The sequence below is a fragment of the Trachemys scripta genome, chromosome 24 (genome assembly GCF_013100865.1).
Source record: "Trachemys scripta elegans isolate TJP31775 chromosome 24, CAS_Tse_1.0, whole genome shotgun sequence".
In the NCBI taxonomy this organism is placed as follows: domain Eukaryota; kingdom Metazoa; phylum Chordata; order Testudines; family Emydidae; genus Trachemys; species Trachemys scripta.
The window spans coordinates 14,038,586-14,049,338 of NC_048321.1; the positions used below are offsets into that span (position 1 = coordinate 14,038,586).

At 55.3% G+C, this 10,753-nt stretch overlaps 1 protein-coding gene across 1 annotated transcript; it reads left to right on the top strand.

Moving 5' to 3' along the window:
- Positions 1-4,395: 4,395 nt before the first annotated feature.
- LOC117869605 (phospholipase A2 inhibitor and Ly6/PLAUR domain-containing protein-like) lies at positions 4,396-9,218 on the top strand. Its single transcript, XM_034756579.1, has 6 exons — positions 4,396-4,705; positions 5,406-5,533; positions 5,950-6,066; positions 7,282-7,434; positions 7,799-7,939; positions 8,854-9,218. Exons 2-6 carry the CDS (start codon positions 5,485-5,487, stop codon positions 9,066-9,068), a joined length of 675 nt encoding a protein of 224 aa, XP_034612470.1. The 5' UTR covers positions 4,396-4,705; positions 5,406-5,484; the 3' UTR covers positions 9,069-9,218.
- Positions 9,219-10,753: the final 1,535 nt, after the last annotated feature.

Consider the following 10,753-nt stretch of genomic DNA (forward strand, 5'->3'; position numbering starts at 1 on the left):
GTGAAAATATTGACTAGTACCAGACCCTGGACTGGCCCCGGGACCCCATTCAATACACCCTCTAAGTCTGAGAGCGAACCATTGATAACTACTCTTTGAGGAGGGTATAGCGGGGCGGTTACCCCGCTCCTAGGGGAAAAGGTTGAAGGCAGCTGAGGCAGGCGGCGTGGGGAGGCAGCCACAGCTGTGGCCACACCCAATCATGCCTCAGCTGGCCCTGATATAAGGGCTAAGGGAGGAGTGGGTCAGTCTCACTCCAGCTGGAAGTGGGAAGGGCCTGGCTGCCTGGGAGCACAGGGTACCTTGGGAAGAGCAGTGCTGGGGAAGGACAAGAGGATCTGGGGAGCTCCAGCCTGGCAACTCCCCAGGCTGCGGCCTTGTTAAAGGCCTAAGGACGTATTGGGGCGGGAGAGGTGGAGCCCGGGGATAGGCAGAGGCAGCCGGTCCAACCCCCTTGCCAGTGATGAGTGGTTTCCAGAGTGCAGTCTGCCCCAGGGAGCAGGAGCTAGATGATGACTGGCAGTAGCCACTGAGGCAAGGTGGGCATCGAGGGTTGGGGGTTCCTCTGGGAGGGGAGACCCAGAGTGTGGGGGGTACTGCTGTGGGGCAGCGCCCCAAGATAAGAGGGCACGGGAAAAGTCAGACCAAATCTCTCAGCTGGCTCTCCTCCTACCTCTTCCTGGTTTGCCTGCCACCCTGCCGGACTGTGTGAGTCAATCGAGTTGCTCTGGGATCAGCGAGCGACGTGTCCCCAGAAAGCTGATATTCTCTTCCCAAAGGTCTCAGCTGATTGTGCTCTTGTAAAATTCACCCTTCCCATCACCCAATCTCTCGGCTAACCATATCGGGGAATCTCCAGGTACCAGGAATAGATCCAAGAATAAAACATAAGCGGGCGTGCGGGGGGGACTTGGTTAACGCTGGGTTAAGGCTCCTGGTGATAGGTCCTGCCCTTGCAGAGCATCGAGTTCAGAAAACACAAACGTCTGTAACACAGGAAATAGCAGGTTAAGGCAAAGGCCCCTGTAGCACCACTCTGCCCTCTCCCAGCGATGCTCCACAACGCCCCGGGGTCACCTTCTCGCTCGCTGCCTTTTCACGGCAATGGACAGGGGCTCCCTGTATTGCCCCTATGTCCCTACGCTCAGCTTCTCCCCCGACGTGTGGAAAATGTCACAGCTGCTTTGTACCCTTTTCTGGACCCTTCACATACTAACTCAGGAACCCACCTAACCCTCTACCTGCCAACTCCCCTGGGCCCTGCTGTGGACATGATCCACCCAATCGTGTATTGACACGTGTGACGAAGTTGGGGAGTTTTGTAGCGTTTTACATGACTAGCGTGTGCGCTCCTCAGTTTCCCTGTGTGCTGCATGTTTCACAAGGTGGTGGGAAAGGGTTTGTTGTTGCAGAGGACCAGGTGTGACCTCGCCTGGCAGCTGGGATCCCTGGACACCGGCCTGGAGATGGGGAACCCTAACAACTGGTGACCTGGTGACTTAGAGGCAATGGAAGAGGGGCTTCCAGGAGACCCCAGCGGTTGAGCGCTCAGCTGGGCCATGGGGGAGCCAAGTGGGAACCGAATTTGGCCGGGGTCTTCAGCCCAGATCTCTCCCCTCCTACGGTGGTGCCCGACCCCTTGGCCTCCGAGGGGGTCTCTCAGTCTCCCTTTTTGAAGTTGCCCCACATTGTATGAAATAGTTAAACATTCTCTGGACCCTGATTCCCCCACATCCATGGGGAGCATCCGACCCCCTGGGCTCTTGGGTATATGGGAGGCAACCCCCCTCCATCTCCTGCCCTGGCTGGGCTTTGTGCAGGGCCCGATCCATTGGTTGTGCTCTGAGGGCGTCCCCAGGATCAGGCCCCGCAGGTGATATCGTCAGGGGAAGGCCTAGTCTGTGAATCCCGCCGTGGCTCAGGGGTGAGCGGGATGCAAGGTGTTGGGGTTTGGGTGGCCCTGCACATACCCACCCCCGAATTAATTCCTCGAGCCGACCTCTGAGAACAACATCCCATCTGGATTTACAAATTGTCAGTGATGGAGAATCCACTGCGCCCCATGGTAAATTGTCCCAATGGTTAATTACTCTCACCATTAAAAAATGACGCCTTCGTTCCAGGCTGAATTTGTCCGGCTTCAACTCCCAGCCATTGGATGGTGTTAGACCTTCCTCCGCTTGGCTGGAGAGCCCATTGTCAAATATTTGTTCCCCAGCATTTATACACTGGGATAAAGTCACCCTCTAACCTCCTCTTTGTCAAATAGATGGAGGTCTTGGAGCTCTTCCAACACATCTCTCCACCATTTAGCACAGCTCCAGTGAATGGCGCTGGAGTGCCGTCGCCATGGGGACAGAGTGATGGCTGCCTGGGCATTTACCATAACTCGGGATTTCCTGGTTTCCAGAAGGTTGGATTTTGCTGGACTCGACACTCTGGAAAGACAAGAGCTATCAACGGGCAACCAAAACCCGGTGTTAACCAAGTTTTTTGCCCCCCTACCGTTAAGTTTCATCCTTGGATCTATTCCTGATACCCGGAGATAACCTGGTGACAAGGCGGCGTGGTTGCTTCGGTGACTGAAATATTAGTCCTGCAAAAATGGAAAAGTTGATTGCCACCAAATGTTGATGCCCGGCTCGGCAGGACGCCCGCTCTCGCAGCTAACGAGCGACCAGTGTTGTGCAGAAAGGGGAGCCCCGTGACAGCTGAAGCAATTTGGGCTGACTTTGCTACGATTCACATCGGTGTTTGGCTGTTTGGTGGACCTACAGCGGAACAGCTTGAAGAGGAGAGATTGCAGGACCTCCTATGTCAGGCGGTTGTATGTCCCTGCGGTTCCAGCCCTCAGCTCAGAAACGGGTGATGCAAGTTCAATCCCCTTTCCACCTCCGGCAGAGGAGTGAATGAACCCAGGGAAGGATCCTGGCCACTGGACTAGTGGATCTAAGGGATGCCACTTCTGCCACCAACTCCTCCTCTGTGGTGTGTGGAGCCAGTTCTGAGCGCACCTCCTGGATTGAGCCTGGCAGGCAAGATCCTGGCTCCTGGCTCTTGCTGGGACGCAGGCATCAGGGTGCCTGGGGGCAGAAACTTGAGTATCAAGGGAACTTTTATGGCACAAATGTTGAGGCTGAATGACTTGAGCTGCCCAGAGGGCTTGGCAGAAGCCGGAGGGAGGGGAGCGTTTGTGAATACCAGCGGTGCCTAAATCTCTGTGTCCGGGGCCTGCAGTAGCCAGGAATCTAGCCCTAGGCCTGTATGTATTTTGTTGTAGGGCTGTTATTTCCCCCTTTGTGGCCCCGTGCAGTTTAGCCACCATGTGGGACACTGCAAGGCTGTTTCCTTTAGGAGGAGAACTCGATGACGCAAGGCAGGTCTCTCTGCAGTGCAAAGACTGCGCACTCCCTTAGCATCATGTGTCTTGGAGATCAGCAGGGACAAACAGCAGCAGCCCGTTTCCATGCTCAGAAATCCCCTCGCCTGCCTTTCTGGTGGGCTCTGTGCCCAAGAAGCTCTCTCTCCCTGCTTCCTCCCAGGGTCCTACCCACCGCTGCTGCTCCCACCTTCCCTCCTTGCCCCTGGGTTTGCAACCAGGCAATCCCGTCCGCCCTCGCGGCTCAGCTCTGAGCTGCAGGGTCTATGAGATGGGTGCTTTAGCAGGACAGCTACGGCAGAGCATAAACACAGGTTACGGGGCAGGGGGGTGTTCTGTGGCTGTAGGACCTCCGCCTCCCCAAGCAATGGTAGCTTCCATCAGCCTAGCTACCTCTACACTGGGGGTAGGTTGGCATAGCGACAGTGCTCAGCCCCTAGCCCCCACTGCTCTAACTCACTAGGCCCCACCCCCCACAGCTGGGGATAGAACCCAGGCGTCCTGGCTCCCAGCCCTCCCCCCCACTCTATCCTACTTGCCCCCACTCCGCTCACAGAGATTAAGCTAGAACCCAGGAGTCCTGGCTCCCAGTCCCTCTCCCCCCCCCCCCAGAACTGTGGATAGAACCCAGGCATCCGGCCAGCTCTAACCCACTAGACCCCACTCCCTTCCCAGAACTGTGGATAGAACCCAGGAGTCCTGACAACCAGTTTTAACTACTGGACCCCACTAAAATTTCTATGGAACCCAGGAATCCTGACTGCCAGTCGCAACCCGACCCTGCTCTAAGTGGTACACCCTACTCCCCACTCCGCAGAACCCAGGAGTCCTGCCACTGCCCGCCCCTACTCCTCTAACCACTTCACCCCACTTCTTCCGGGGCGGAAAAGAGACCCAAGAGTCCTACCCTTGATCCACATGCCCTTAGTAGGCCAGGAAGAGGACCCAGGAGTCCTGCTGCCCCATCCAGTGCGTGACCTGCTTCCCCATGTTGCCCCCCAAGATTTAAAGGAGATGTGGTTTCAAGAATCCCTGTGGTTGTTTCTCAGCAGGAAGGCTGGCGAATTTCTCAACGTGCTCGTGTGTCAAAATTGTGTCACTGGTGAGTGGGGGCAGTGCTGGCGAGGGGACTAGGAACTTATGGAACGAAGCAAACGAAGAATGTAGGGATTTTAAAGTTTCAGTATTACATCTGCGCATGTACCAGGGCCCTTCTATAAGGGGAAGAGAGAGACAGACACTGGCAAATCTTTTCTGCTTCACTGAACTATCCATCTGCTCCACCCCCGGCAAACGCTACTCAGCCTGAACTTCTAAGGAGATTTGGTAAGTAACATTGGGTCTGTTGGTGCTCTAACTGCCAGACCCTTCTTCCATCTTCAGAGCAGGAATAGAACCCAGGAGTCCTGGCCCCATCCCTCCCTGGTCCAACCACGAGACCAGTGATAGGACCCAGATGTCCTGGCTCCTAGCCCCACTTCTCTAACCACTAGGTCCCAGTCCCCTCCTGGATCCAGGACTAGAATCAAAGTGGGCAAGCTGTCTCCTGCTGCGATAGGGAGCAGCCTGCTTTGTCTCTCTCTTGTTTTGGGGTCTTGTGTGTAATTTTGCTGGATTCATAGAATCTCAGGGTTGGAAGGGACCTCAGGAGATCATCTAGTCAACCCCCTGCTCAAAGCAGGACCAATCCCCCAGACAGATTTTTGCCCCAGATCCCTAAATGGCCCCCCTCAACGATTGAGCTCACAACCCTGGGTTTAGCAGGCCAATGCTCAAACCACTGAGCTATCCCTCCCCCTTACTTATCCCTTACTTCTCAGAAAGAAAGTCATTTTACACTGCAACTTTCCAGCAGGAGTATTTGATATTTGTCTGTGACTTCTCTGTGTGGGTGCCACCAACATACCAGCCACTAAGGGGTCAGAGAGGCACAGCTACCCCAGAATTGTGGCAAATGGCTCTGTGGTTTCACTCACACTGTTAACTGGTTTATTCATGTGCAAGTTCCCTTCTGATCTCATTTCAGCCTGTCTGTGATAAATCCTCCAACTGGAGATTTGGTTGCATCACAGACCCCAGAGCCGATCTACTGTTTCCCCATCACCATGGAGGCTTCTCTTGCCGTCTGCATCCTCGCTGCTCTCCTGGCTACGGGTGAGTTGGGTCTGTTCCTACAGGGGCTGATTTCCTAACTTCTCCAATGTACCAACAGCTCAGAGCCGCCTGCCGGGTGAAACTGTGAGTTAATGTAACCGAAAAGCAGCCGCAGAATAACGGGGCTGAGCTGGGGGCGTCTGAGTGACAACGTCCCAGGAGGAGAGGGCTGGAAGTCACAAAGTCCCTGTGACAGCGAGTGAAACAATGGTGGAAATGGGAGGAAATATTTACAGTTTAAATCACTAGAACCGAGTCGTGACTGGGCACGTTTCAGAGCTGGCCAGAGGCCAAGGGCATTTCGAATGGGGATTGTCTGTTGTGTGACAGGCTATTTGAAGGGCATTTATATGGGATCCCCAGCCGGTGTCAGGGGGCACAGCTGCACTGGACTCATGTTCTCTCTCCATCTCCAGGGGCCGGTCTGCGGTGTGAGGTTTGCGATGGATCAGGAACCAGATGCATGGGCGATCTAGATACCTGCCGAAATAGGGAAGACTCTTGTGGCATCACTCTGACAGAAGACACAGCGGGTAGGTAAGATGGACCCTACTCAACATGGGTCAGTGAAGATGGTGGGGATCCAGGATGCCTGGGTCCTCTCCTAGTCCCAGCTCTGGGAAGGGCGTGGGGTGGGTGGGTCTGAGCAGCGGTTAAGGAGCCAGGACGCCTGGGTTCTATGCCACACCCTGTGGCTAGCTCCCCAACGGGGCCTTTGGCTTAGCACTGCGATGCCGAACCCCCAGGTGACTCGCCAGCCAGTGGGATGGGGCCGGGCTCCCCGTTGTGTGCATGGGGAGAGGGAGGTGCCTGAGGATGGGATCCACAAAAGCCAGCCAATAGGAAATGCTGAGGAGAGGGGTGTGGCCTAAGCCCCGCCCCTCACCCTAAGTTCGGCCCTGAGTCCCGGCAGCACGGAGGTGCCCAGCTGTGCTTGGGGTCCACAGCCAGGAACCACTCACCGGGAGTCCAGTTTCTGGACCAGGTCAGCCCTTCTTTGACTATGACGGCAGTGGAAGAGGGGCTTCCAGGAGACCCCAGCGGTTGGGCACTCAGCTGGGCCATGGGGGAGCCAAGTGGGAACCGAATTTGGCCGGGGTCTTCAGCCCAAATCTCTCCCCTCCTACGGTGGTGCCTGACCCCTTGGCCTCCGAGTGGGTCTCTCGGTCTCCCTTTTTGAAGTTGCCCCACATTGTATGAAATAGTTAAACATTCTCTGGACCCTGATTCCCCCACATCCATGGGGAGCATCCGACCCCCTGGGCTCTTGGGTATATGGGAAGCAACCCCCCTCCATCTCCTGCCCTGGCTGGGCTTTGTGCAGGGCCCGATCCATTGGTTGTGCTCTGAGGGCGTCCCCAGGATCAGGCCCCGCAGGTGATATCGTCAGGGGAATCCCGCCGTGGCTCAGGGGTGAGCGGGATGCATGGTGTTGGGGTTTGGGTGGCCCTGCACATACCCACTGGTAGAAACTTTGGCAACAAAAGGACTTTATGGGCAGGAGATTCGGGGCCCCCAGGGTTAGGCATCGGCTGAGTAGGCAGTTGGAGGATCTAAATGCTGGATTTTGCTCCTGAAATTGCTTTCTCTAGCCCTGCGGGATGTGGGGTGAGTCACTTTCCTCACTGTGTGCCTCAGTTTCCCGCTGGGTAGAGGAAGGCTAATGGCACAGGGCCGTCGTTGTGAAGAGGACGTCGATGGGGTGAGAGTGGAATGGGAATAAATCTCAGACTTCTCCTCCTGTGCAGCGGGAAGGAAGACCCAGAACGTTCTCAAGAGCTGTTTGTCACCCAGCCAATGTAAAGCTGGAGCCATCTCCATGAATTTTGGGACGGCAAAGGCCAGAAGGATGAGCATCACCTGCTGCCAGACAGACAACTGCACACCGGACTCTGTTAAAGGTACATCTCTGCAGCGCCTCCCTCATCCCCTGCACCTCCTGCTGCCTGGAACCTGCCCCACGTTAACTTCCTGAGACTGGTCCTCCCAGCCTGCAGGGGGCACCCCATTGAATAACATTGAGCCCCTGGGTGGGTGGAGTTTAGTGGGCGGGGCTCTAGGCTGCCCCCAGGTGTGAACCCAGCTGACGCCACCCTGCTGCAAACCTCTCCCCTGCCCCTGCTGCCCCCAGCATCCCCAGAGCTACAGCTCCCCCTGCAGGGGGCACCCAGGGCTGAGCTGTGCAGCCCCCAGCTGCTCTCCCTGCCCCGACACCTCCTGCTGCTTGTCCCCCGAGCTGACTGCGTTTGCTCCGCTTCTTCCCAGTGCCCCCGGCTGACACCAAACCCAACGGCCGGAGCTGCCGTGGCTGCTACTCTCTGTCCTCTGAGCAGTGCCGTGAAGAGACCATACAGTGTACTGGAGCCGAGACCCACTGTTTGGACGTTGCCGGGCCCCTAAAATCTGGTAACTTCCGTTCATTTATTCTGGGGGTATTTTTCCTCTGCTCTTTTCCCCCTGCGTAGAGCAGAAGAGAGATGCTGGGTGGAGGCCACTAAGGAAAGGTATCAGCTGCAGATCAGGACACATGGGATCTGTTCCCAGCACTGCCCTCCGGTGTGACCTTGCGCCAGTGTCTCCCCCTCCCTGTTCCTCTGGTTCTCCTCCATCCGTTGCCTGTCTATAGTTCAGTCTCTAAGCTCTTCGTGGTAGGGTCTGATATAGTATTGGGAGCCCCTGTCATGCCTGGACTGCGCAGACCCCCAGGGAAGAAAAGGGATCCAGGCTGTGCTGGGCTCTAAAAACTCCTAGGGAGATAAAGTCTGTGCCCCAAAGAGCCTGCAATCTCTGTCGGCATAGTGGGGATCATTCTCCCCATTTAACATATGGGGAAACAGAGGCACTGAGCAGTGCCGTGACTTGCCCCAGGTCACACCGGGAGGCTGTGGCAGGGCTCGGAACTGAGCCTAGTTTTGCAAAGTCCCATCATGGCGCCTTAACTCACTATGAAGCCACCCTTCTTAGAGATCCCATTTCTGCCACCAACAGGGAGCTGCTGCTTTGTTAGATGAACTGTGGGGATAAAACAGGCATGAGTCAATCCAGGTGTTGTTGGCGGGATCTAGGTCGGGACTGCAAGTGACTTGTTCATGGACACCCTGTGAGTCTGTGTCACATTAAAGGAGTAGGGGGAGGCCATCCAGGGCCAGACATGCTGGGGAGAGCAGAGGCGATGGGGAGATGGAGGCTGTGGGGGGGCTCAGTGGGGGTCACAGGGGCAGAGTTGAGGAAGGGGGGGCTGTTATTTCTTAGTCCAGTCAAGGAATGGAGCTGCTCCCCTCACCCCGATCGCCTCCTTCCTCCTCCCCCCCCCCATACAGGTGGAAATACCACTAAGATCATCATGAAGGGCTGCGTTACCGTGTCCGTGTGCTCCCAGGTAAATGCAGGTTCTGGGACCTTCCTGGGGATCCGTGGAGATCTACCCAAGCACACATGCAGAGCAGCCACCAGCGCGGCCGGCACAGCTCTGGGACCAGCCGGGCTCCTTCTTCCTGCCCTCACTGGGCTCCTCCTGCTGAAATTTCTCTCCTGATTCCCCACCCCATGCAATGGCCCTGCCACATTCAATAACACCCTGGCTGCCTGTGTCTGCCCCTCTCTGCAGCTGCTCTCCCCTCCCAGGGGCTCTGGGCTCCCAGCCGGATTCGCTTCCCCTTTAGATTGTTCCACTTAATAAAACAAACTGGAGACCAAAGTCTTTGGAAATTTTAAATTGATTGGGCGTGGGGGGGAAATTTCAATTGTAGTGGGTGGGGCCATCAAGAAGCCAAATTAGTCTGAGAGTGGCCTCTAGTGGTGAAATGAGGCAGCACAGGCCAGGAGCTACAATCCCCGGGGGGACCAAAGGGTCAGTCCGGGTCCAGCAGACACAGTAAAGAACTTTCCTTTACAGTCGTCACAGCCAAGTCCAGCCTCTCCTGCCCTCGGCAGCGCCCCCTACAGCAGGTCCACCCAAATGACAGGCCACTTTGGAAATTGTTGGCCAAACCTGCGAGGGAGATTGTGTGGCCCAGCTGGGAACAGAAGCCTGGGCTCAAAAGCCCTGACCCAACACGCAAGCACATGCTTAGCTGTAAGCACATGGAGGCTAAATCACGTGCTTAACAGTAAGCACCACGTGTCAGCGTCTCACTGAATCCCGACCCGTGATAGCGGGACCCACCTGTTGGCTCTGAACACTGGCATCCCTGCAGAATTCGAGGCATTTCTCAGGGATAAAGAGAAGGATTTGATCATCCCCACAGGGTCCCTCGAAGCAACAGAGGGGGGTGAATGGAGAAAAGTGAGGACACTTCAGGGATGGGTAGGGAAGCAAATCAAATACAATTGATTAATAACAGCCCTGAATGCATTTGAGGACAGTTCTCAGGTCCCCCCCTCAGTTTTTTAACCTTTCCTCACAGGTCGGGTTTTCTAAGCCTTTAATCATTTCTGTTGCTCTCCTCCAGTTTGTCTCCATCTCTCCTAAAGCGCGGTGCCCAGAACTGGGCCCAGTTCTCCAGCTGGGGCCTCCCCGGGGCTGAGCAGAGCAGGACAATGACCTTCCGTGTCTCATGTACGACACACCCATTACTACACCCCAGAATGAGATTAGCCTTTTTTTTTTTGCAACTGCATCATGTTGTTGGCTCATGTTCAATTTGTGATCCACTATCACCCCCAGATCCTTGTTAGCGGTACGACCCCCTAGCCAGTGATGCCCCATTTTGTAGGTGTGCATTTAATCTTTTTGTGTTCCTGAGTGTCGTACTTTGCACTTGTCTTGATTGAGTTCCATCTTGTTGAATTCAGACCAATTCTCCAATTTGTCAAGGGCGTTTTGAATGCTAATCCTGTCCTCCAAAGTGCTTGCAACCCCTCCCAGCTGGGTGTCATCTGCAAAGCACACTCTCTGCTCCATTACCCAAGTCATTCATGAAAATATTGGATCGCACCAGACCCGGGACTGACCCTGGAACCCCACTAGAGACACTCTGCAAGTTTGACAGTGAATCGTTGATAACTACTCTTTGAGGAGGGTTTTTGACCAGTTGTGCACCCACCTAATACAGTAATGTCACCTCATCCTCATTTGCCTGTTTGCTTGTGAGGATGTCATCTGGGATGGTGTCAAAAACCTTCAAATCAAGATTTCTCATGTCTGCTGCTTCCCTCCGTCCACTAGGCCAGTTGCTCTGTCAAAATAGGAAACCAGGTTGGTTTGACATGATTTGTTCT